Source organism: Equus caballus, chromosome 3, assembly GCF_041296265.1.
Source record: "Equus caballus isolate H_3958 breed thoroughbred chromosome 3, TB-T2T, whole genome shotgun sequence".
Classification (NCBI taxonomy): Eukaryota; Metazoa; Chordata; class Mammalia; order Perissodactyla; family Equidae; genus Equus; species Equus caballus.
Genome location: NC_091686.1, coordinates 35986032 through 36012751, shown reverse-complemented (window position 1 = coordinate 36012751; position 26720 = coordinate 35986032). Strand labels below are relative to the sequence as shown.

Here is a 26720-nt window from a genome sequence, read left to right as displayed (position 1 = left end):
CCAGCTGCCGGCCTCGTCAGCCTTCCACCTCCCTTTGCCAAACGGTGTGCATGTGTGCACGTCGGGGAGTGGGAAGCTAAAACGCAGAGCCCCTCACTGGGATCTGGGGAGAGGGAGCTGGCATTGAGGTCTGAGGGCCCTCACAGTTTGCGAAGGGAGGCTCTGCCGCTCCAGACGTGGTCGTGAGAAACATGCTGAGGAACCCTGTGAGCATCCCGCCCCAGCAGTTCATCTCTGCCGGCTCGGTGCCGACTACACGGGGACACTGCACGGCTGCTCCTGACTGCTTTCCGTCACCCCCAGATCGGGGCGACTGCTTCCTCTGCACGCTGCCCCACTATCTTGCTGAACTCTGAACCCACCAATGGTGTGAGGAGGCCACAGTGCAGACCAGAGACAGGACACTCTCAGCCCGCCACAGAGCCAGAGGCCTGGGCAGCAGCCACAGCCGTGAATGGCAGGTTCCGGCTCAGCAGGTCCGGTGGGCCTGACACTCTGCACTGCTCACAACATCCAGTGAGGCTGGTGCTGCTGGTCCAGGGACGACACTGAGCCCCTCCACCAGGAGCTGACCCTCTGCCGGGACACAGTCACTTCACCTCTGAGGTCACCTTCCCCAAACCCAACGCGCAGGCTCACTGTGAGAACATCTGGGGGACGCACTTCACACACCAGGCCAGGCCTCATAAAGGCCAAGGCCATCACAACAGGGAGTGAGAAACCGCCCCGGCCAGGAGGACCCTGGGGAGAGGGTGGACCATAGACGGGACGCAGGGCAACACTGAGGAAGTCCAACTAAGGTGTGCGCTTCAGTCACTAAGAACACGTCAGTTCTGGTTCACTAGGTGTGGCAGACGCTGACAGCAGAGAAAACTGGGTGTCTCCAGTAGAAGGAACTCTCTACTATATTTGCAACTTTCCTATAAATCTAAAACTATTCTGAACTTTAAAGTTTATTTTAAAAATTGACAAGAGTTTGGGCCTGGCCCGGTGGTGCAGCACTGAAGTGCGCACGTTCTGCTTCGGCGGCCCAGGGTTTGCTGGATCCCGGGTGCGGACATGGCACTGCAGGACAAACCATGCTGTGCTAATCTTCCTCAAAAAAAAAAAAATTGATAAGAGTTTAAGAGTTGGGAAAAGATTAAAGGGAAGTGACCAAACGCTAATTACTGCTGATGCTGCGCAAGGGGCACATGGGTTGTTATGTTCTTCTGTCTCCTCGGGAGGAAGTGACTGGACACGTTTGTAATAAAAAACTAAAAGGTATGGAAAATGTTCATTTCAGCTGAACTGAATGGAACACACATCGGTTATCCTGCTTGCTCCAGGTCTGTGGACAACAGTCCACGAGAGGGCAGGCAGCCAGCTGTGCCGGCACAGTGCAGTGACAGTCAGGGCCCTCCCCAACTTCTGGGGGACAGGCGGGGGCTCAGAGGTCTCACCGCCTGCAGCTTGTCCAGGTTGTCCTGCAGCACCTTCTCGGTGTGCCTGTAGGCCTTAGCCACCAGCAGTTTTGCTTCCTGCCAATCAAAGAGAACAGATCTGTAAGGAGCAAGGACAGCTGACCAATGTTCCCAGTGTCATCTATGGCCTGGCTCTGCACCAAAGTACGTGGAAGAAATGCAGGTTCAGAACACAGCCTCTCGTCTCTTAGGATGAACAGGAGAGCCCAGCTGCCAATAGTTTCCTGCCCCTAGCCTCTCCCCTGGGAATGCCTGCCTGCCACCCATTCACACCCACAGACACCCTGCCAGCTCCTGGAGGCCAGGGAGCCCGCTTCTGTCCTCTATGCCCAGAGCTGCTTGTGCACCAGGCCGAGTGGAGCTGCCCCAGGATGGGGACCCCTGCCCTGGTCCAGTCTCACGTGGGCAATGCAGTGCATCCCTACAGGGACCACGGGACACTGGCTCTATCATTCAGTGCATTTATTTGATATTTGTCCCAGTTCCACATAACCTACAGTTTCATCAGGAGCCACACGGGTCCTCATCCAAGAACAAAAACTTGGCAGGTCAGAGCTGCAACAGAGGCCAGGAAGAACACCCACGATGTGGGGGCCACATGACAGCTCTCAGCTCAGCGCAGTGGGGGCCTCACGTGGCAGAGGGCACCAGCACAAGACCTGTCTCCTAACCTCACTGCAGCGCAGGACGCGGCCGACGCTGGGCAGAGGTACAGCAGCGAGGGCCATGCAGACTCACGTGGTCCATCATCTGCTGGAGGCCCTGGCTGAAGGGGCGCCGTCCGATGCCCGTGAGGCCCTCCTGTGCCTCGGGGAAGGAGACGGGCCCGATGCTCGGTGCCATCCCAAACTGCCTCACCATGGAGTAGGCGATGCGGGTGACCTTCCTCAGGTCGTCCTGCGCCCCTGGAACGTGGGTTCAAGAAAAAACGTTTCTTTCCAGTAGTGCCAGGCCAGGGCACCCTGGTGCCCCACTGGCACACGTCTGGGCCTGACAGCAAGCAGAGCACCCAGGGGACAACAAACTCTTTTACTGTTCCTTAAAAGAAACTTTTAAAAATGCTCTTTTGTTTAAGCAGCAGCTCCTCAGGATGCGTGCTCAGATTCACTTCCCAGCAGTTCTCCGACACAAACCCAGGTCTGCACAGGGCGCGCGCCAGCACAGAGCCCCAGAGTCACTGGGACAAGCCAGGAGTGTCCTCCGCCTCCTCTCTGCACAGTCGACTGAGGCAACAGCTTCAGAACAGGGAAGCTGCTTGGATTTTATACAGTTTTATGTAGCCATTGCCAACAATTAACCAATTAAACGCATTTACAGTCTGCACATGTATGTGTTTTTTGCACATGTATGTGTTTTTGTATCAAATTATTTAAAAAGCCTTGCTTAGTTCCAAATCTCCTTTCCATAGCTCATCTTTTTTTTTTTTCCTTTTTGAGGAAGATTAAACCTGAGCTAACATCTGCTGCCAATCCTCCTCTTTTTGCTGAGGAAGACTGGCCCTGAGCTGACATCCATGCCCATCTTCCTCTACTTTATATGTGGGACGCCTACCACAGGATGGCTTGCCAAGCAGTCCCATGTCCGAACCCGGATCTGAACTGGCGACCCTGGGCCACCGAAGTGGAACATGCAAACTTAACCACTGTGCCACCGGGCTGGCCTCATATAGCTCGTCTTTTAAAGACACTTAATAAAACTCACAAGCACACGTGCATCCCCCTGTTCAGACGCCCCAGCATTCACCCCACATGATAACGGGTGTGAAGGCACTCTGAAACCCTCAGTCCCACCCGGCCGGCTCCTCACCAGAAGTGACCTTGTTGAAGGAGATGTTCTCTGACGCGCGGCCGCCCAGGGCCATGCACATCCGTTCAAACAGCTGCTCCTTGGTGAACAGGTGCTGGTCTCTTGGGAGCATCTGAGCAAAGCCCAGTGCAGCATTTGTCCGCGGCGCAATGGACACCTGCAGGATGTCAGGCGGCCCGAGTTAGCAGGCAGGATGCAGGCATCAAAGACAAAGGTGGGGCAACGTAAGATCTCTAACTGGAGGGCTTCAAAGCAGTGAAGCAATTCTGTACTGTCCCCGTTTTCACAGGAAAGCATGATCCTATCACTGAAGGAGGCTCACACACTGTGCGGTGTCTTCCTCACACATTACTACATATATATGAAGTAAAGAACAGCGGAGACAGGGCCACTTAGGTGAGGCCAACCAAGAGGTCAGGGACAAACTCCTCCCCTTACCCCCCACCCTGGGCTGTCTGCACTGCTCCTCCATCACCGCCTCCACTGCAGGCCACCGACCTGCATGAGCGCCCTGCGCCAAACCACAGACACGCTGGCTTGAGGATACAAAAGGGGAGTGGGGACTCTCCTTGCCTTTGCCCCCAGCCCAACACCAGGTGTAACCACGGGGCCACCACTCCAGCGGGATGAGACCTGCTGCAGGAGCGACAGGGAGGGGGCCTCGGGGCAGCAGGAGCTGTGCTGCAGCAGGCACTGTTTCTGAGGGTTACAGCACCGCAGAATCTGAAGGGCAGACAACCTAAAACTAGCACTAAAGTCAATTACAATTGAAAAGGCTATAAATAAGGACCAGATCAGTGACAGGAACTTCACAATCTGTCCCCAGCAGAGTACTGAGCCTTGGAGGGGTTTCTCATTACAACTAGTTTATCTGACTTTTAGCCATCAAATGAAGTGAAAATTCTGAGAATGGGAAATTGTTAATTATGATATTTACTTAATTGTGGATTTTTCTGCATTAATTTTTTTTGAGATACTGCATATTAAAATATTTATCTTAGGGGCTGGCCCCGTGGCCAAGTGGTTAAGTTCATGCACCCCACTTCAGTGGCCCAGGGTTTCGCTGGTTCAGATCCTGGGCATGGACATGGCACAGTTCGTCAGGCCATGCTGAGGCGGCGTCCCACACGCCACAGCTAAAAGGACCCACAACTAAACATATACAACTATGTACCAGAGAACTTTGAGGAGAAAAAGGAAAAATAAAATCTTTAAAATATTTACCTTCATTACTGAATTTTTGAGTGTCCCATAAATGTCACACCCTTGGTAGCTGTCCCGCCTGCCTCACTCTGGGCCCAGCCCTGGTCACCTCAGTGACTGCTGCATATGATCATCTTTGTCACAAGACACTAGACTTCCAGCCCTCAGATGAGCACATAAAAGGAACCAGCCTGATCGGTAGGACATCATCAAACACCACCAGACTAACAATCTACTTTGCTACAACTAACACCTCTGAAAAGAAAATTAACAGACATTTAAACAGCAACACAGCAGGCCGGCAACTGCTACATGGTCCCATTTTTGGAAGCTCAGGAAGTGCAGTGCAGGTCCCTCACAGCTTGGTGGAACCAAACTGGATGCACAGGCCCCCATGTGCTCTGCTCCGGGCTCCAGCAGGTCACAACCCACACCCTCAGCTTTAAAGACTGGGCACCCGCATCCCAAATACTTACATTGTCCTCAGCGGTCACTCAGGATCTCCTGGTCATGAAGCTACACATTTTGAGGAGGTGTTTATGATATTACCATTTGATACAAATAAACTTTCATCAAGCTCACAATTGTCTACAAGAGTAGTGTTTTTAAAAATGTAGACTAAACTCACTTCTCTTTAAGCCTAGGAGTCATTACATCAAAACACTTCAGAGCTGACAAGACTGACTGTGTAGACAGGGGAGTGTGGCCTCAAACTGTCATGCCCATGACTGGAGCCCCTGGTTCAGATGAAAGACCTCCCCAACCCTATGCCTCCCAGGATGACGGAGCCTGCAGTCGCCTCCCACCCTGGCCCAGGCCCACCTTGTCTGCGCCCCAGCACAGACATGCAGTGCTTCCAAGGTCAGCTCTGCTCACGGGCCTGTCAGGTCGGCCCACAGGACCTTACCTTCATCACAGCCTCGGTGTGCTCCAACAGCCAGCCCACCAGAGCATGGCCTGACTCATGAAATGCAACCACCTTCTGTTCCTCCTTTGAGAGGATCTTGCTTTTTTTGGCAGTCCCTGAAAGAAGGTCAAGAAAATGAGCTGGGCTGCAGATCACCCAGGCTAAGAATGCCAGGCTGTCTCCTTGGCCACGCGCAATTTCCACCCCATCATTAGAGCAGGGTCATCACCAGACGTCTACCACCTGGGTCCCTGTCCCCAGGTGAGCGCCACTCACATGTGAGTTTGCCAGATCCTTCTATATTCTATTTGAAGAGTGTGTCTGCTCTTAGGCAAACATGCAGTATTTAAATGAAGGAAAAATAAGTCCATTGTAAAGACCTGACTCAAAAACAGAAACACTTTATGTATTTTGTCCAATAATCCTTTGCTAATCACTTCCATCACACGACGTCTAAGCCTGACCCGGCTCCCTCCATCCCCCTTCCTCTCAGCATGTAGGGAACGAGCCCTGTGGAGAACCAGGTCCTCATACCAGCGATGACGCGCTCCACAGCGTACTCGAAGTTGAAGGTGTGGACGGCCGTGTGCCCTTCCCGTGCAGCGTGCAGTGCGGCCTCGTTACAGATGTTGGCGATGTCAGCACCTGTCAGCACACCGGGGGCGTTGGCTCTGCTCCCTCAGGGCTTGGGAGGAGGGGGGGCACGCGTTCAAGCAGATGAGGGGACTTGAGGGCAGGGGTGCAGGTGGAGAGGGCCGAGAGCAGGAGGCCAAGTGCCATTTCACACAACAGACCTGAACCACCTGCTCACAGCCACTCCCACCTCCTTCCGTGCATCTGCCTCTCCAGACACCTCACCACTTGAGTGTGACCACATCACCCTGGGTTTTATTCCACCTAATACTTCATGCACGCATTGATGGAGAAGAAATTAAAGGCTCTCTAGTATCCAAAAGAGTCTAGTTAAAGATGTTAAAAAAAAATCAAAAGGGAAGAAATTATATCATAATAAAAGGAATTATTTACATTGCCCTTTAAAATGAGAGCCATACAGGAAAAAAATCCTGATTTCTTTTTTTGTGTGTGCTGGGAAAGATTCACTCTGAGCTAACATCTGTTGTCAATCTTCCTTTTTTTTCTCCCCAAAGCCCCAGTACATAGTTGTATATCTTAGCTGTAAGTCCTTCCAGTTCTATGTGAGCCGCCACCACAGCATGGCTACTGAGAGACGAGTGGTGTGGTTCCAAGCCCAGGAACTGAACCCAGGCCACTGAAACAGAGTGTGCAGAACCTTAACTGCCAGGCCATCAGGGCTGGCCCCAAATCCTGATTTGTGATGTCTGTCTCTACTGAATTAAACCTGAGACCATGAGGGAGGGCAGTGGTGCCCCAGGGGTGACAAGGCCTGGCATGGCAGCACCTGGTGGGGAAGAGCAGGAACACAGGGTCTGTGCTGGACAGGATCTGAAGCAGCAGTATTCGGAGCCCTGAAGGCCGAACTACCAGTGTGGGGACACAGCACTGTGGGTTCTCCACCCTCAGGGAGGAAAAGCAAAGTACTGTGCAGCTCTATCTGCCGCTCACTCTGTGTGCACAACAGCACTCCAACCCAGGCTGTGTTGACCGCGGGGCCCTGAGCAGGGGGGACAGAGGGAACGTGGGGAGGCCTGTGCCCAAGTGTGCAGGCAAGGCCAGCCGACCCTCAGGACCAACAAGAACCAGCTCCCGTACCACTGAACCCCGGCGTCAGCTCTGCCAGGCGCTGTGAGTAAAAGCTGCTGGCCTGGGTCAGCTTCAGGCTCTTCAGGTGCTGCTCGAAAATCTCCCGCCTTTCCTGCCAGGAAGAAAGGACATGGGGGGGGGGCTCATGTTGACTGACATTCCAGGCCCCCAACACGCCTGCCCCGCAGACAAGAGCTGCTCAGGAGCCACTGGCTTTTAGATCAGTTGCTTCATCGTCAGTCACAACCCATGGTTTGTGAAACCAATTTAGAGCTGCACACAGCACTCCAAGAGTGAAAAGGAAGAAAGGGAAACAGAATGGACAAGGTGCATCACACACAGCAAGGGCCTCTCTTGTAGAACTTATGATTCATGTACATCCCATGTGCTCTGGACCCCGCTATCCATGTTATCTGTATTGGAAAGACGGGAAGCCCTCCTCGAGAGTGGTGTCAGGGGAGTGCCTTCCTCTGCTTCTTAGGGAGGAGCAGTCGAGAATCACCCCAGAACGATCACTGGGGTGTGCCATGGGCCACAGCCCTGCTCCCCCCTCGGGACTCCACGGGACATTAACCAACTAGCTAATTGCCAGGGCGACCCTCCAAATCCTTTCCAACTCATGCTGGGTCCCTCCCACACACGTGATCCTCCTCACAGCACGCTGGGTCCCTGCTCCCTCAGGCGTCACCACGAAGCCCCAAACCCCCAGAGGCCTGAGACAGGGAGGCTGGCGGGCTGAGAGGTTGCCAGGGCTTCCACCTGCTTCCACCAGCTCAGGGAAGCTGCACAGCTCATGCTCCAAAACCAGGGAGCACCTGAGTACTTGACTGCTCAGGATGGAGCTCTGAGGCTCTCCAAAGAACGCGCCACAGAACTCAACCCAGACCAGTCCATTCAACCCAGACGTTCGAGGATGAGGAGAAAAACATGAGTGACAGAAACAAGCTGCAAAACCAAGAGGAGAGCAGTGAGCCCACGTCTGGACAGACCAAAGGCACAGCAGTAGGCGACTGGGCCGAGGACAGCAGCCCCAGGCCACACTGACCTGCAGCGTGGGAAGGTCAATGAAGACGTGTCTGTCCAGCCGGCCTGGCCTCAGCAGAGCATTATCCAAAATGTCAGCTCGGTTGGTGGACGCCAGGACGATGACATGGTCAGTCGTGCCCATTCCTGGGGGGACAGACCGTGGCTGTTAAAGTAGGGGTCCCCAACACAATAGCATTCCCCACAGGGTCCTCTTCCAGGACACAGGACGGGAGAGATCTCCCACTGGGGTCCTGGGGAAAGGAACACACACATCGTCATTCTGAACTAGAAGCCATGAACTGACCCAGGATTGATGCTTCCCTGAGAACCTTTCACCAAAATCACCATAAGAGGCAGAATTCGCCTGTTTTATTTCCCCCAGCCCACCAGCCCAGAGGCAGAACCGCAGACCACACCTGGGCTCTGTCTAGGCCATCCTCTACATCCACACAGCATCCCCGGAGGGAACCTGCTTCTCACCAATGCTAACGGGGGACCTGGGGAGCAGGGGCCCTCTCCTCACGCTCCGTCACCGCACTTCCTCTACTTTACAATAACTCACTGGGCAGGAGGGCCGGAGAGGGAGGGTAGTGGACCAGGACAGGCCAGCTCCTGACAGGCACTGAGGCTGGCCTGGGACACAGGGCTCACCACACACCTCTCAGCTTTTGTGGATGTTTAAAAAGTTCCATAAAATAAAGATCCATGATCTACCCTTCGCTAACTTAAAAATTCCTAATAAACTGACATTGACAAATTTTAAATCTCCATCAAGTCTTTTAACGAAAGTGACATTTAGAAGAAATATTACACAATTAAGCTCTTGGAGTGTGTCAGCCACTGTGGCCTCACAGCAGGCTGTTCGTAACTGCACTGCACAATCCCATGACAGCGGCTCCCTCCCTCTCAGGCCAGGGGCTGCTCAGACGGACCACAGGGTGCAGACCTCCTGGGGCTGGGCCCTTGTTTTGTTTTTCAAACTGTGGATTTTGACATAGATACACAGCAAGTTGCAAAAACAGCAGAGAGAGTCCCCTCAACCCAGTTTCCCACAGTTGCATGTTAAGTAGCAAGGGTGCAGTGTCAAACCAGGAGAACATGCTACGCAGCCCACAGGCCTTAGTGGGAGCCCCCCCGTCCTACGGGCACGCCCTCCTCTGTGCTGAGTCCTCTGCAATCTGATCACATGCAGACTCACGGAGCCTCCACCTCAATCGAGACCGATTCCACCACCACGAGACCTCCTCTACAGTCACAGCCCTTCCCCTCTGCCTTTCTAACCCTGGTAACAGGCATGTGTTCTCCATCTCTAGAATTTGGTCATTTCAACAAGCTCATACAAATCGAATCATACAATTATGTAGACTTTTGAGGTCAGCTTTCTTCACTGAGCATAATTCCTTGAGAGCCACCCAAGCAGCCGCGTGTGAGAACAGTTCGCTTCCTTACAGTGCTGCACGGGCCACCAAGGTGAGCGCACACCGCAGTTCACACACTTGCTCAAGGACATCTGGCCGTTTCCCATTTTCAGCTATTACAAATACATGAGCATTCCCACACAGGTGTTCTGTGTGAACACTTCTTTGGGATAAGCGCCCAGGAATGTGAATACTGGGTCATGTGGTAAGTGTACATTTAGTTTTTTCAGAAACTGACAAACTGTTTCCCAGAAAGGTCACACCATTTCACATCCCCACTGCAACGTGTCAGGTCCACATCTCCCCGACAGCTTCATGGATGTATTTCTGCAGTTGCTTTATTCCAGTGAGGGCCCAGTCCAGATCCACCCACAGACTGGGGTCCTCCCCAGCACTTGGTGTGGCCACTGTTTGTTATTCTAGCTATCCTAGTAGGTGTGTGTTCCAATCAAAACCTCAGCAAGACTTTTTGGTGGATGTGGACAAGCCTATTCTCAAAATTATATGAAAAGGCAAAGGAAGGAGCTATAACATTGCTGGTCAGGAAGGACAAAGCGGGAGGAATCAAAGAGCCCAGAAACGGATTCTGCCAAATATGCCCAGCTAAGCTCTGACAAAGGAGCATGAGCCATCCAAAGGAAGCACAGTGTTTCCAAGACACGCTGCTGGAGCAGTTGGACATCCACAGGCAAGAAGGTGAAGGACAACCTAAACCTCACACCTACACAAAAACCAACTAAAAATGGGTCGCAGATTTAAAACAGAAGCAGCCACATGAACCGTAGCTGGGGTTTCTAATGGCTCCCTGTGGAATGAGAGCTCATGTCTCCGATATTCTTTCTAACACAATAGCTCTGACGGAGACGTTGAAGTGCAAAGCCCTTTCTGCCGATCAAACTGTAAAAAGGTGACTGTCAACAGGCAACTCGGCTAGGCCGAACCCAGAGCTCTCCGAGGCAGGTGCCCTCCCATGTGGTCTGACGGTCCTGCAGGGCCGCCCCTGCCTGGCCTATGAGCCGGGGATTTCTCTTCCTCGGTAAGCTTTTCCCACGACGGGCACAGCATCTGCTCCATGCTCTGTACTTCAATGAATAGACACTGCTCTTCCCCAACGAGTGACAAAGACTCCTCAGATAAATCTGGAGGGCTGAGAATGCTCGGCTGTGTCTGCGCACAGAGGGACTTGTTAGCTGCTGGCCCAGCCCAACAAGAGGGCTTCAGTCAGGGATTCTTGGGCGAGAGCAAATCCTGGGGCGGAAGCAGCTCCTTTCACGGCAGCGTAGAGAGGACCAGCTCAGAGGAAGATGCCATTTGGTAAATGCTTCCTGGTGGGCTCAAGTCTGCCCAAAAAGGTGGTCTCTGTCTTCAAGTGCAGAAGGCAAGATAAGCAGAAAGAGATGTGCTACTTCTCAGGGCCTCGAGTGCTCAGTTGAGAGAGCTATGTGGGAGCCTCCCCGTTGAGTCCCCTCACAAATAGGTCACAGAATCACAGATGAGGTCATGCACTTTAACCTCATTTTACACATCAGAAAACCCAGCTCAGAAAAGAAGGACCAGCGTGAACTCCACAGGGTCCTTCCACAAGTCCATGAGCATGCCTGAGGCCCAGCACATGGACGGGCATCTGCAGGAGCCAAAGGACAAATGTAAACATCGCCATACCTGCCAGAGCGGTTGAACTTGAGGAGGCATCTAGTCTGGACAGCCAACTAGTCATCTGATGACTTTCAAAAGATGTTCTCCCTTTGTACTCTCAACATCACAAAGGTTATTCTCTCTTTTAAAGAGATGACCAGAAGCTATCATCACAATCTGGCACTTCTGAGCAGAGACTCCTCAAATGCATGGCGCAGGGTCACAGCTGCCGGACAGAACGCAGCCGGCCCATCATGGCCGTCCACCTACCCAACCCTCACTGGTCACGAGACCCTGCGGCCAGAACCCAAGGGGAGTTCCAGATTTCTTTGAGACTCCAAAACGACCTCTGGAAGCAATCACCAAAGCCACAGTGAAGGCAACACGCCACTAAGAGATCATGTAAAGCCATTCAAAAGAGAAGCAATGCGATGTGGTTTCTTAGAAGTTGGAGACTTCAGAGGATAGCTTTTTCAACTATAAAATAGTACACAGCTTGAAAAGCAGATCCAGCTCATCACAGCCAGAGCACTCGGTGGAGGGAGCACACACGCCCCCAGAGGAGGGGTATAGAATCCCAGTGGGTCCCTGGGACCTGGCCTAGAGAGTGCACTTGGAGAGTCCCCACCTCTGAGGGTGTCTCTTGACAGCTACATGTCAGAATCTGAGCCCCACTCCATTCATGTGTCCAAAGGCACTGAGTTCTTCAGAAACGTCCTTGCCAAGAAAGTTTGCTCTTCATGTGGAAGGTGGCCCTTCAGACCCTGACTGTTGCTGCCATAAGTAGTCCCTGAGCAAATGTTGACGGCTGCCTGGACGAGGGAGAGACGGGACGCAGGATCTGCAGGGGCAGCTCCAGATGTAACCACTCTTCTCATGATGCAAGTCAGCCCTTCCCTCAGCTCTGAGGAATGATGCTCCGATTTTAAAACGCGAACTTTCCGAGCCTACAGAAGCCTCCAGTGCAGCAGCCCACCTGACCTGCGTGAGAGCGCGTGAAGAGAGGCCTCGCCACGCGCCTGCAGCTCAGTCCATGTCCCACACAGGGACAAGGTGCGTCAACGCTGTGTGTGGTGAGGGGCAGCGAGACTGCTGGGATCTTCCTGCCAAAAACGCACAGCTCTACCTGACTCTGAGGAACAGCACAGCCTCATGTAGGGACATCCCTTCACAGAAGTATCAGAAAGACAAAGACGCAGGAACAGTGCCAGCTGGAGGACACCAAGGAGACAGGATAACTAAACGCAATGTGTGAGGCTGGACTGCATCCTGGACTAAAAAAGGCACGTCTGTGGGATGAGAGGCCACCCACGTGGACGCTCGCATCCTGGTCATGTCCATGTGGGCCTCTGGGAAGCTTGGAGGAAGATATAAAGGAATGCGCTGACTGCTTTTGCAACATTTTCGTAAGTCTGAAATTATTTTAAAACGAGAGGTTAAAAGAAAGTTTTGCCTTTAGTCTCACTCACAGTCAAACTCTACTATCCATATGCTGGCCAAACAGTACAAACACTTTAAAAAGGATAATAAATACACAAATAAAAGCTCTCTTAGAACCAAAAATACTTTGAGAAAAAAGTGTCTCCATCAACTACAATATCTAATATAGAAGTAGAATTCTGCTTAAAGAAAAGTTAAAAACAGATCTTACACAGCAGGGTCTCGAAGAGACATTTGTATGCCCATGTTCTCAGCAGCCTTATTCACAGTAGCCAAAAGTGTCCATCAACCGATGAATGGATAAACAACATGTGGTCCATCCACACAATGGAACATTATTCAGCCTTCAAAAGGAAGGAAGTTCCGACCCATGCTACAACATGGATGAACACTGAGGACATTATGCTGAGTGAGATAAAACAGATACAGCAGGACAAACACTGGATGACTCCACTTATATGAGAGACCAAGAGGAGTCAGATTCACAGAGACAGAAAGTAGGACGGTGGGCACCAGGGGCTGTGGAAGGGGATGGGGAGTCAGTGTTTAATGGGGACAGAGTTTCAGTTTGGGAAGATGACAAAGTTCTGGAGAGGGATGGTGGTGATGGTTGCACAACAATGTGAATGTACTTAATGCCACTGAACTGTATATTTAAAAATAGTCAAAATGGTAAATTTTATGTTATGTATATTTTACCACAATAAAAATAAACATACAGGGGCCGGCCCAGTAGTGCAGTAGTTAAGTTGGCACGTTCTGCTTCTCGACGGCCCGGGGTTCACCGGTTCCGATCCCAGTGCAGACATGGCACCGCTTGGCAAAAGCCATGCTGTGGTAGGCGTCCCACGTATAAAACAGAGGCAGATGGGCATGGATGTTAGCTCAGGGCCAGTCTTCCTCAGCAAAAAGAGGAGGATTGGCAGTAGTTAGCTCAGGGCTAATCTTCCTCAAAAAATAAATAAACAAACAAACATACAGGGGCCAGCCCTGTGGCCAAGTGGTTAAGTTCACGCACTCCACTTCGGCGGCCCAAGGTTTTGCCAGTTCAGATCCTGGGCACAGACCTAGCACGGCTCATCAAGCCATGCTGAGGCAGCATCCTATACTGCACAGCCAGAAGGACCTACAACTATAATATACAATATGTACTGGGGGGCTTTGGGGAGAAGAAGAAAAAAACAAAAAAGATAGGCACAGACACTAGCGCAGGGCCAATCTTTAAATAAATAAATAGATAAATAAATAAATAACATACATTACATATCTACACCAAAAAAAAAAGAAGGAGCCAACCCAATGGCATAGTGGTCAGGTTCACACCCTCTGCTTTGGCAACCGAGGGTTCGCAGGTTCAAATCCAGGGTGCAGACCTGCACACTGCTCATCGAACCAGGCTGCGGTGGCGTCCCACATGTAAAGTGTAAGAGGATGGGCAGGGGCGTTGGCTCAGGGACAATCTTCCTCACCAAAAAAAGAGGATCTTACAAAGGTAACTCAGAAGAAACACAATTCCATGTCACCTTTACTGGGTCATCTCCATTAAAAAGAAAAAGAAAGCAAGCCAGCCTGAGGTCATGTTCAAGGGCAGCAAACACAGCACCTCCTCAGGGCACCAGAGGCCTCAGCTGCGTTCCACGGATGTCCTGCTCCATCCAACCTCAGCCAACCAGGCGGCATAGAGACGCACAACAGCACAATCAGCTGGCTCCTCCAGGCTGGAACTTGCCATCACAACCTGACCTGCCACCTATATTCCCAGTTTTTTTCCTTTTTCTTTTTCACTATCATCTTGACTTTTTAAAATTAAAAGCTGTCTTTCTTGAAAGCAGCAAGATGCTGACTACTCCTTAAACTGGCCTTGTTTCTGGTTCTTACCTGCTACAGAACAGCTCTCTCTGTGCTGACATCACCCTCACCTCTGGCAGGTGGCGTGGTGGAGAAACAATATAGACCAGTGACTGGAGGAAAATAAAATGCCTATGAGCATTAGTGTAAGGTTCTGGAACAATAAACATAAGCAGCGTGACCCTAGAAAACGACTGTTCTGAAAGAGGGAGGAAACCTTCCCGCACAAGAGCGGCTGGGCACGTGGGCACTCACCATCCATTTCCACCAGAAGCTGGTTGAGCGTCTGCTCCTCCTCCGTGTTGGAGAAGCCGGACATGGTGGTGGAGCGCTTCTTGCCCACGGCATCAATCTCATCAATATACACGATGCAGGGGGCCCGGGAGCGGGCTTCCTTGAAGAGGCTCCGCACGCGGGCAGCGCCGAGGCCTGATGGGACACAGAGGGCCAGGAAGCAGACAGGTGACGGGAGATGAACCCTATGTTTGTGCCAGGGGCCAGAGTTGCCCACTAAAGGTGACAAAATCTCAGCAAGTGTCCTCTCGTGCAAACAAAGCCAGGCACCCCATCCCAGAAGAGGTCACCCTGGTGGACGCTCAATCTCCCGGAGTCCCCAGGCCATAAGTGGAAGTGGCTTCAAAGAACATCACCACCCAATTCTCTACATAAATACGACATTTCCTGTAATACAGGTTTCATTCTTCCTTCTCTATTCCCCCCACTTCCTCGTCAGTTCAGCAACCTGAGGAAGGACGTGTGAAAGGAGAGCCATTCTGGACAAATGGTCAGGTGAGCCTGTCTGCAGCCCCCCAGGCAACACCTACCTCCAATGACCTCCACGAACTCCGGGCCGGCCATCGCCAAGAAGGGCACCTGGGCCTCTGTGGCCACCGCCTTGGCCAGCAGTGTCTTCCCACAGCCAGGGGGTCCGAGCAACAGCGCACCCTTTGGGACTTTGGCACCGAGCTGAAGGAAGCGCTCTGGGCTCTAGAAAAGCAGCAGATAATGCGACACTAACCACAGGTGTTTCCGAGAGAATTTTCAAGAAAGGCCTCACGTGAAGGTCAGCTCATGTATTGTCATGAATCAGCTACGGTTCAGGCGGTTCTGGGAGACGCAGAGGGCTCTGGCAGCGACCAGCTGGCTCAGGTGTGACCTCTCTTGCACTACCGCCCTTCGCTGGTTAACAACCACGCATTTCACCTGCTTGCTGTTCAACAGGCCCCAGCGTGTGCAGCATGCACCTGGCCCCCCCACCTGCACTCGGGGAGCTCCTGCTCAGGACACAACGTCTGACTGTGTGGCTCTTCCCTCAGGAGAGCGTCCTGGCCACCTCCTGCTCAGCACGTGCTCACCTTCAGATAATCCACAAACTCCTTGACTTCCAGTTTGGCTTCGTGCATCCCTGCGACGTCTTTAAAGCTGACTCCCTTCCCCGTCTTGCCGTCCACAATCGTGAAACGAGCCATTTTAAGCTGATTCTGGGCAGAAGGAACATAAGGGCAGGGCACTGTGCACCCCGAGAAGAGCAGGGAAGTGGAGCAGCTTGGTGCTGGCTCTGCCTGTGCATCCCCGTGTCCTCGCCCTCCCTCTGCCCGGAAATGCCAGCCCACACCCTCGCCACTCATTCAGACAGACGGAGATTAAGGTAACATTTCAGACATTTAAGGAGAAATGTTTATTTTACATCATTAGCAGTAAGAAAGCAGTGTAGCATCTAGCAATTTGCCTTAAAAAAAAAACTCTCCCCTACAAGCTAGGTAATTTAATATTTTTTGCATAGACAATCTTATTTTCCTATATGATTTTTCCCACTATCGTGTAATTTGTTCTTCTGATTATGAAAGAATATAACAGAGAATGGCCCGGTGGCATAGTGGTTAAGTTCACACACTCCACTTCAGCGGCCCAGGCATGAATCTACACACTGCTCATCAAGCCATGCTGTGGCAGCATCCCACATACAAAATAGAGGAAGATTGGCATAGATGTTAGCTCAGGGATGATCTTCCTCAGCAAAAAAAAAAGAGAGAAAGAAAGTAACATAATAACACTCAGTTCTAAGGAGTCTTGGTAGAAATGTTAGTTGGTAAATTTCTGGAGAGCAATCAGGCCAGAGAGATGCAGCTCTTTGTGAGGTGTGTGAGCTACAGCTAGGCTCTACTTTAGGGGGACACGCCAGGCAAGTAATTAGGCACTCAGAAGACATGTGCACGGAATCCACTGTAATATTATTTAAATACAACAACAATAAAAATAAACAGCCCAAAACATGCAAGAATTATCAAAGTGATTGAGTAAAACATGATGCAGCCTCACAATGAGACCCAGGGTGCCATTAAAGTAAGGCGTGAGCCTTTAGCTAGACACAGGAAGATGCTCCTAGTCTAAGTGGAGGCAACCAGGCGACACTCTGTGCCCCTGCCCTGTGACAGTTCCCAGGGAGGGGACCGGGAGGGGACCAGGAGGTGACTGGGCCACGGGCCTACCTCCTCAGCCCCTCTGCTGACATGGCTGATTGGCCACAGACAACCTGATGGGGAAGGAACGTGTACATTATAACGAATGCCACAACAAGAGAAGATTTTCAAAGTGTATCAACGTTGTCCTTTTAAAGGCAATCTTTAAAATTTCTCAGCATGTCAGCTAACAGGGGAGACCAAAAAGAAGCGATGCCCAGCTGACACTGAAAACTGCAGAACAAGCTGTCCTAGAGATGCCCCGGCTCAGCCCCCATGTCAGGGAGAGAGGGGCCTCAGGTAAGGCTGGCTCCCGGACACCCTCCGGCCAGCCAAGCAGAAGGAAAGGGGAGCCCACCGATGGCTCCAGGCCGGCCTGTGCGACAGGTCCCTCTTCCTCATGTGTGTGTGCTGCAGTGTGGGGGACGTGTTCGGCAAGCACATACACAAACCCTCAGACAGCAAGTACAGGGAGATACGATCTGTACAACTTACGAAAGCACTGAATCCTCCTTCTCTTCCCGTCATTCCAGCCAAACGGAAAACATACCACAGGATGGCCAGGCCCACTGCTGTCATCCCCAAGGCGTAGAGGGCACTAGCGAGAGAGAGGGAGAGGGAGGCAGTTATCACTGGGAAGCGGTAGCTGAGGGCACGCCTCACAGACTCAGCGGACCACGGAGGTCACGGAGGTCTCAAAGACAAGAAGAGCAACCCCTCCCGCCAAAACCAACGTGGAGAACAAACGACCATGAAAGTGGGTTTCCTCATCCGTCTCACCAATCATCCTCTTTTACATTTTTCCCAGCCCTCAGATGGAGCGTGGAGATGCTGGGGACACAGAGCCTAACCTTGGCATGAAGCCAGGAGGGCCGACGCTACTCACACACCCCGCCATCTAGAGCCTTGTGACAATTAATGCCCGACCAGAGCAGGTTTTCATGTTTAATGTGTTTCGTTTTCAAAAGTAGTCCATCAGCTCTGGTTAGTAGGGAAGTAAGCACAGCAGCAAGGAGTGAACCTAGGGCGTGGGCTCGCAGCGGGAGAGGACCCCCCCTGCCATGAACCAGACCCTCAGGGGACTCAGAGCCTCAGGGGCCAGTGGCTGCAGAGTTTAGAGACAGACCATTTCAGAGGAGCGCTTGCCAGTCACTGGCACCCTGTGTCTCATCAGAACTTCAGTGCGCACCCATGAACCAACGTAAACCCCTCCGCATACAGGTCTCAGCCACTGTTGGCTCCAGCGTGTGGCTGAAACAACCCCCGTGACCATGCTGATCAACTTGATCCCTTAAGCAGTCTGCAGGGCCCATCCATCTCTTTTTCTCTCTGTGACGTGGAACCAAGAGCTCCTACCGGATGTCCCTGCTTCTCCCCACCTCTTCCATTTTCCTATTGGTAGAAAATGGCAACCCTACAATGCACGGAACTAAGAGATGCCACAGGCAATGAAAAAAAGTGACTACAGGAAGCTCCAGCAGGCTCACAGATTTCCAAATCTCCCAGCACTGCGTCATCCACTCATGTTTATTTCCCCTCCCACAAGGGGGGTCTAGTCAACAGCAGGCAAGGCCAGTATGAGATCTATGTTTGAGGTTTGTTTCTCACATCACAAAGCCAACCTGGTTTAGTTCAAGAGCCAACAAAAATGACCAACATACTTTCCAAAGAATCCCGTCCGCTTATAGGAAACCGGGATCCTGTCCTTGCCTTCAATATTCAGCTCATCTTCAGCAGCTCGAAGCTTCTCTTCAAATTTGTCAATATTTGCCACCTGCATTCGGTACATCAAGGCCAGCCGCTGGGGGCAGAAAGCAGAGCACACCGTGAGAGTGATGAACAGGACAGACTGCCGACCCCACCTACAAGAGGACAGTCCCTCAACATCCTGTGCCGACAAAGCAGGGAAACTAGACTGGGTCACATCCTGATGCTCTGGGTCACAGAGGTGATGCTTTCCTGCTGCCCCGGAAACTGCTTCCAGGTCTAAAAACTTTCAGTTTTCTCAAACACAATTACAACAAAATTTCAGTAGATACTCTGTCTCTATTTTCAGCAATAGGCACATTTTAAGAAAATGAAGGGTGGTATTTGCATTTTAAACTGGGCCCCTGCCTCACACCCAGCCCTGCATGCTCACAGAGACACAGCAACGAGCCTGTGGTACTGGACTGGGGACGTGCGGTCAGCATACTAAGGCAAGAAAGACAGGTTTTCTGTTTAACCGCTGGCCGAATCTGAACTCAGCTACATGGGTTTCTTTTTTCCTCAGTAAACCTTTCCAAGTGAGAAGAGACTGAGGAACAGCGAGCAGGTGGAGTCTTCTGAAGTGGAAGTGCTGCCTCCTGCGGGACGTAGGCCTCACCAAGGAGGCTCAAGAGCAGGCCAGGAGCCCACACGGGGTCCGAAATCCCTTCTCAGCCAGCCGACCTGCTCACGGGGTAACCTGAAGCCCCCTCAGAAGAAACGTCTGAGCAGCCCACGAAGGGCAGGGGCCTCGGTGGGGAGGCCTGACTGTCTCTGCCATCATGGCCCATGTCACACCACTCCTGCAACAGTTTCCTGATAGCTGAGGCCACGCTTTCCAGAGCAAAACTGCTCCAAGCTCAGATTCCAAACAAACTCTTGGAATCTGGATTGAGCAGCCAGATTTCCCTCTGGCTCTTAGGAGTCTCAGAAGATTTCTTGTGGAATGACTGTCATTACGAGAGTGGCCAACCAGGCTCTACTTCATGGGGTAACAAGGCCAGATGCAGAGGTGGCCTCAGTTGCTGGGTGAACCTAATGGACCCCAAATGTTTGGCCTGGACTTCATCAATGCCTCAATCACTTAAAGATCTGGCCTGGCCACGTAAACAGGGTCACCCATTTGCACAGAAGGGGAAAATGTAGAAATGACTCTCTTTCTATGCCCAGATCCAAGAGCAAAATGTATGATTCCAGAAGCCAACTCATCTTGCACTCCTTCTGTAAAGCTTCCTCTCATCACCCGGGCCCAAATCATCCCTTGCTTGGGCCAGGCCCCGTAGTGCCACCAAGGTCACTCAGCACTCAGGCCCAGGCAGCGTCTGCCTCACCCCTCACTTCTGAAGTGTGCTGGAGTTCAGCTTGGACTGGTTAACAGTGTATGTATTGATCCTATCACCCAACCACACTACAAGCTCTTGCAAACTGACACCCAGCTGCAAACACCATGCTCGAGATCGTATCTGAAAGAGAAGCTTGGCAGCTGTGGTGCACCCACAGCCGAGCATGCCCAGCAGGACCAACACTCTGCCGACCACTCCACCCTACCCAGGAACCAGAGCAAAGGCTGCGGTGCACACAGGGCATGCTCTGGGGTGCCACAGAATTCTGCTGTAAGGGAGAGAATACTTCACCGAAAAGAGTAAAGCCATGTCCCCAGTGAGCAGACTGAGTCAAAACCAGAACGCCGATGTGTCTCCCAGCGTGGAGAAAGGTACAGGATGTGACCCAGTCTAGTTTCCCAGTGTCCAAACTTCTAACAAAAAGTGGGAAGGAGACTCAAGAGACACGACAATTAAATATCATTCATGATCCTTGGTTGGACCCTTAAGGCTGAGGGAGAGGCAGCTGGGAGATGTCAACAGGGACAGGGTTTTTAGAAAACACTGTGTCAGAGTGGCCTTTCCTGGGCCCAACAATGGTGTCGTGGTTACTAGGGGATCTGGAGGGGTAAGAGGGACAGGAGGGGAGACTAGAGAGAGTGGTTCATTTCACATGGTCAAGCTTTTGGGGCCCAGTCTCCATGAGCCCCCTCATTTTCCAGCAGTGCCAGACAAGTCGGCCCCTGTCACTAGGGCAAGTCTCTCCCCCTCTGTGATGCCCAGCCCTCCACCTGTGATGGAGTCCCACCCTCCCAACCCCTCTGCAATGCCTGCAACCTCACCTCTCACTGCCGCACACTCTGCAGTCTTGTCCACACTGGGCTTCCCTCCTGGGGGTGGGGGTGCCTGAGGTGGGAGATGAGCAGGGTCCCTCCCGTCCCTCTCTTCCTGCTGCTCTCCAAGGGCCAGCCCTCACCTGACTCCCAACTCTCAGCCACCTCTCAGAGCGCTGTTTCCTGCCCCTGACCGAGAGATTCCCACTTGGCCAATCCCCCATGCCCTCAACTCACCTGCATCTGCCAAAGCTACCCTGTCTGCTGAGCTCCAGCCAGCACCACACCACATGCCCAGACTGACAGAGGGAAACCTCAGGGCCACAGCTGGCCCGCCTCCTTGATCCCTAGTATCAGCGGTCACCACTGTGGCCACTCTGTCACTACTTCCACCTCCTCCTCTATCCACAGCAGCTGCAGACCCCAGCTCCTGTCTGGAGACGACCCTGCCTCCCCTGTTTCAACCTCCATCTTAGAAGGCCACCATTCAAAGGCCTTCAATGAGTCCTCCTTTGAATAGAGATACTCACATCTTGTTTCAAGAAAACCGAAAAGATGACAGTCAAACAAATGGGGGGAGCAGGGGCTGCCTGGAAAGGGGTGTGCACCCGAGCCCCCAGGTCCCTCCGAGTGGCTGCACCACAGAGCCCACACCCTCACCCTCACTCACAGGCCGCCCGAACACCACGGCTCCAGGGTGCAGGTACACCTCCACCACCTCGCTCTCGGGCACCACCTGGACCCGCTGCACCTCACCCTTGGCCAGCATCTCGTGCACAAAGTCGTTCCAGGAAATGTTGCCCCCGCTGGTGCTGAGCGCATTCAGAAGGCTCATGACAACGGCGATGACGAACAAGGTGCGCAGCCGCTCACGGTACATCTGGTCCTCCCTCTCCCTGCGCCTCCGCTCCTCTGTGAGACAGCAAGCAGAGGGAGTGTTAGACATGGGCCGCAGGCCGGAGCCCGCCCTCTGCACCATACCTCCTTTCGTCGGGAAAGCTCAGCACTGAGACAGTGGCGTCTCATCTCCTATAGGATCCTGCATTTGGGCCAATTTTTCAACAAAGTGGTTCAAGACAAATACTATTCACAGCTGATCGAGGTCAGCAAGATACCAAGTACTAAGGTCCCACCTGCTTAGATAACATGAAACCATTTTTAAAGTCAAAAACTCCCCAGGACCAGCACACGATGCGGTTCGACAGTCAAGCCTTCCCTGAAAGCACAGCAGACCCAAGGCTGGTGTGAAGTCAGGCTCTCCAGGTGTGACCAGACACCACGTGGCGGCAGCAGAGCATTTGTGGCACATGTGTAAGTTATCAATAACAAAGAAATAGCTTTCACCAACACCTGCCCTCCCCCAACCCACAACCACCTATCCTGAACTTGTTATTCATCAGAATGAGTAACATTCAAATAAGTTGTATGTCATTCATCACAATAACATTTGAAAATAGTACATTTAAAAGACGTAAGATATTGTTTAGTCTATAGAAACATACTGGGGACCACTTAATTCTAGAATGTTCCCAGAATCAGTTCTTTATCAGAACCATCAGATAAATTCCCCTCAACCACCTTACTCAGTTATCAATACCCTACTTAGGATATAGACAGCGTCATGCTCAGTTCTTAGGGGATGAAAAAAAGACACAAGACTCAACCCCTGATCTTGAGACAGAAGGACACGGCCCCTGGGGGAGGTAAGTGGGCTTCAGCAGGCAGTAGACAGAGGCTGCAGTAGGGGATTAGTGCAGCAGGAATGTGCAGGAATCCCAAGAAGAACACTCAGCGTGGGCACCACAAGCAGACTCCAGGAAGGAGGGAAGTCAGGGAGAAGCGCTTAGGGAAGGGACGAGGAGCACGTGCGCCCACAGCACAGATGGAAAACAGCATCCTGAAGCTGCGCTGGGATTTAGGGACCCACCAAGGTCAGGCCACAGTCTTCCTCCCAAACCCACCTATCAGATAAGCCCCTCCTCCACTAGGGATGGAGGGCAGGTGAATTTGATTTACGTGGTGCTTTTGGCCCAGCACTTTACATGGTCTCACTAGCCCACCTCCCCTAGCAGCCCACCTCCCCCCAGCCCTTACACCCACCTGGGTGCCTCCATTTACACACCAGGAGGCCCTGGAACTACATGTGTTGCTTGCCTGTGCAGTGTGGGCCCGTCCTTCCCAACACTCCATCTAGATTTTACCAGAGCTGTTGTTAATGACGCCTCTTGAGAAAAGCACGCACAGTCCTTCACCTTTTCTGCCCAGGATGGGCCCAGACCTATCGGAGCAACCAGACCTTTAACCATTTACTCATCCTCCCCACAATCGTGTGATCCTTCGTGCACACACTCGTGGTGTGCTCGGGGGAAGGGCGAAACCCACTCACAGGAGCACAGAGGGCCCGGGACCGAGGTGGAGGCAGCCCAAAGCCTGGGGTGGGAGGTCCACACCACGCTGCCCGTGTGGTCGCTTCTCCAAGGACAAGCGTGCAGCTGGACCTCACTGTCCTTTCTGTACGGCCTGGAGATATAGTCCCCACAAACACACCACCCTCCTCTCCAACAATCACTTTAGAAGAATTCAAAAGCATTTTAAACCAGCTTAAAAACACAAAATGAAAGGAAAAAAAGGAAAACATGAGACAAAAAAATAAAGAACTAAAAAACATCTCAAAATGAAACCTACTGAGAAAGCTGTCTCAGCAATCGTTTTGAAAACATGAAGGCACATTTTAGAAAGCATCGTATCTTTTAATAGATTATAATAACATATCTAATATTTAAAACTCATATTCACAAAAGGCAATAAAGGCTACCACTTATTTTGGAAAGCAAACATGGTCGCAGGTGAGTAGCTAATTTAGAGACCATCTGTTCCAAATATTTAATTTCCAATCTTGCTTTCTAATTAACAATGTTGACAGTCACCATACCTTCCAACAGCCACAACACGCTGCCCAGAGTGAGGCTCAGTGAGCAAGACGAACATCTCCTTTCAGAGCTTTCAGTGATCACAATACCTGACTCTCAACATAAGCAGGGATACAGTTCAGACACTGAATGTGAGCGAGTCCCTGTGATCCTGGCTGGGTGGCCACAATTCAAGAGAAGTAGTTATAAATTCACGCCCAGGCGATGTGACAGCTGTGCCCTTCCTCACCACTCTGCCCATGTGCCCATCATACTCCGGCGTAAAAAAGGTTTTGAAACAATTCTATGACTCACAAGCATCTGTTCATAGAACAAGAAGCAGGCCTATGATTTTTAAAAGATACAGCTTGGTTTTAAATAAAAGACAGCTTTGTGCTTATAACAAAAATTTTTAAAAACAATAAAATGACAGCTTGGATTTGGGCTTCAATAAACACCTGTTCTGCTCTCTTCACAAAATCCATCTCTTTTCGAATAAACACCAGCCAGGCGTTCTAACACACACAGAGCTGCCGCCTTACAGGCCGCCCCCATCACCCACTGGGGCCACACACCCCATTCTGTACTGGACTCTGCAGGCTGAGGAGAAACAAGTTCCACCTAGAGTGGTCACTGCCCTGAAGCTCCGGGAGAGCTCACTGGAGTCTTAGGGTAAAATAGTTTCTGTTTTTCAATAAATCCTCCTCTGGCTTCTCAGCCAAAAATCACCCTGAGTCCTCTTCCCCAGGCACAAAGGAGACCAACAAAGCACCCCTGAGGACAGGGCCACAGAAAGAGGAGTCTGTCCCCGCAATGGACACCCAGGTACAAAGGTGTGCAAACACGCGCTTCGACAGTGCACACACACGACAAAGTGCAAATGTTAAATGAGGGCCAGGCGTGGAAGAATCCAGACACCCAGGCCTGGGAGGTACAGTGAGCTGGCCCCACACTCATTCTCAGGGGGTACAAACTGGAAATCCTTTCTGAAAGCTAATTGGCCAGGTGTATCAAGAGCAAAGAAAACATTTAGTTTCCATAACTCACTAATTCTACTTCCGAAACTTTAACCCATGAAAACCAGAGCTAAACAAACACATCTGTAGTAGTGATCACGAAATTATAAGCCCAGCCCAAAAAACAAAAAAGATAACAGTGAGGGAAGATATGGATGCACTCTTGCAGGATTGGTTAAGACAAGGAACATTTCTGAGACTAAGAGATGAAACAAGCTCTGACGCTGAGATTCTAAACAGAACATGGCACTGAGCACTCCGGGTAGGAAAGACGCCTCCTCTACCTGGAAGACCCTCTTCCTTCCCAGAAGTCCCGTGAGCATCCCTTGGGGACACCAGCGCTACTGAGCTGCCGAAACGGCCTGCCTTCTGTCCGCTGGATCGCCTGCATTTCTCCATCCAACACCAAGGTGTTTTTCCTCCTGCACACTTCTCAGACACTTATTTAGTCTCCCTACAGGAACTGCAAGCTCAGAGAGAGCTGAGGGTAGAAACAATTTCTACTGCCCGAGTCCCCAACACCATGCTGTCCCCAGAGGTGCCAGGAAATGCTGCTGCCTCCTAAGCTGTCAGACTGTCCACCCACTGGACAGCAGCCTGCAGGACCACTGGGGAATTTTGGTGCCAAAATTCCCTTTTTTGGGGGGAGGGAGGGATGTCAATTGCTGCAGTTGATCAGCCACCTAAAGACAAATAAATTACTGATGCTGATGAATCTCAAGGAAACAGCTGTGGGAGCTGTCCCAGGTTTTCACTCCCAGAAATCCTTCTTGAAGAAATTAACCCCACTGACTCCAAGTGTGAGCACGGCGAAGAAGAACTTATGAGAAATGCAGTGGTAATCCAGTTCTTTCTAACAATCCCTGTGGAGCTGAGCCTGATCCTGAGCCTGATCGCCTGCAGAGTAACTCTGAAGAGGGAGATGAGGATACTCCCTCTCAGAAAGTATTCCCACTTCTCAAGGACAAAGGAGGCACTGAACACAAAGGGCTGTTTGGAAACTCCAGCAATTGCTCCGGTGCGCCAGGAGCTGTAAGAAGGAAGTGGCTGTTCCTTCCAGAAATCACCGAGTGCAGGCCTGAGTGATTGGAGCCTGATACGCAAGGCACACGGCAACACAGCTTCGGCCACCCACCTCTTTACAGGGAGCCCTTCCTCCTCCACTTCTTTTTAATTCAGAAAGGCCTTTCCCATTTCAAAATAAGGAATATTCCCCTATGTTTTCTCCTAATTCTTTTTTTTTTTTGAGGAAGATTAGCTCTGAGCTAACATCTGCTGCCAATCCTCCTCTTCTTGCTGAGGAGGACTGGCCCTGAGCTAACATCCGTGCCCATCTTCCTCTACTTTATTTGTGGGACGCCTCCCACAGCATGGCTTGCCAAGCAGTGCCATGTCCGCACCTGGGATCCGAACCGGCGAACGCCAGGCTGCTGAAGTGGAACATGCACGCTTAACCACTGCTCCACCAGGCCAGCCCCTCTGCTAATATTTTCTAATGAATCAAGCACTCATCCTATTCCTCTAAGCCCCAAAAACCTCCCAACTCAGAGTATTTCTGAAATGAATGACACACTTGAAAACATACCACATATTTTAGAATATGAAGATATAAATGTTCAAAAACTCGGCTTTAAGTGAAAACTAAGATCACAGTCATAAGCTACAAGTTACTATTATTCAGCAGAGCACTGCTTGTCAGATGCTGGGTTTGGAGTTTTACTTTAACACCTGAGCAGACACAAGTGAGCCAGAACAAGCTCAGAGGACCCTTAACTGGGCTTTCCTTCAACAACCGAAAACTCCTCCTCTGAACCTGGTTATGGCACCTTCCAGTCAGCACAAGGCCTAGAAGCCTACGTGAAAACGGGGATTGCCAACCCTACACCCCCTAGACAACAGAGGAAGTATAATTTGCAAAGTAAATCTACATGAAAACATGTATTAAGTATGAGACCTATAACCAGTGA

General features: G+C 51.5%; 1 protein-coding gene across 5 annotated transcripts in view; it reads right to left on the bottom strand.

Moving 5' to 3' along the window:
* The window catches only part of SPG7 (SPG7 matrix AAA peptidase subunit, paraplegin), a 33619-nt gene that overhangs the window by 1034 nt on the left and 5865 nt on the right, over nucleotides 1-26720 (bottom strand). For 2 of the 5 annotated variants that reach the window (XM_023637526.2, XM_023637525.2), the window contains exons 4-16: nucleotides 21499-21740; nucleotides 18589-18728; nucleotides 17423-17525; nucleotides 15824-15949; nucleotides 15293-15455; nucleotides 14724-14897; nucleotides 8147-8271; nucleotides 7111-7213; nucleotides 5914-6024; nucleotides 5380-5495; nucleotides 3270-3426; nucleotides 2202-2368; nucleotides 1443-1520 (exon numbers count right to left, since the gene is read on the bottom strand). In XM_023637526.2, the coding sequence (XP_023493294.1) occupies nucleotides 1443-1520; nucleotides 2202-2368; nucleotides 3270-3426; nucleotides 5380-5495; nucleotides 5914-6024; nucleotides 7111-7213; nucleotides 8147-8271; nucleotides 14724-14897; nucleotides 15293-15455; nucleotides 15824-15949; nucleotides 17423-17525; nucleotides 18589-18728; nucleotides 21499-21740 (1805 nt within the window). Of the gene's footprint in view, nucleotides 1-1442; nucleotides 1521-2134; nucleotides 2369-3269; nucleotides 3427-5379; nucleotides 5496-5913; nucleotides 6025-7110; nucleotides 7214-8146; nucleotides 8272-14723; nucleotides 14898-15292; nucleotides 15456-15823; nucleotides 15950-17422; nucleotides 17526-18588; nucleotides 18729-21498; nucleotides 23107-26720 lie in introns of all 5 variants that reach the window. The other 3 variants (XR_002806891.2, XM_070263191.1, XM_023637527.2) reach the window with 3 other exon arrangements.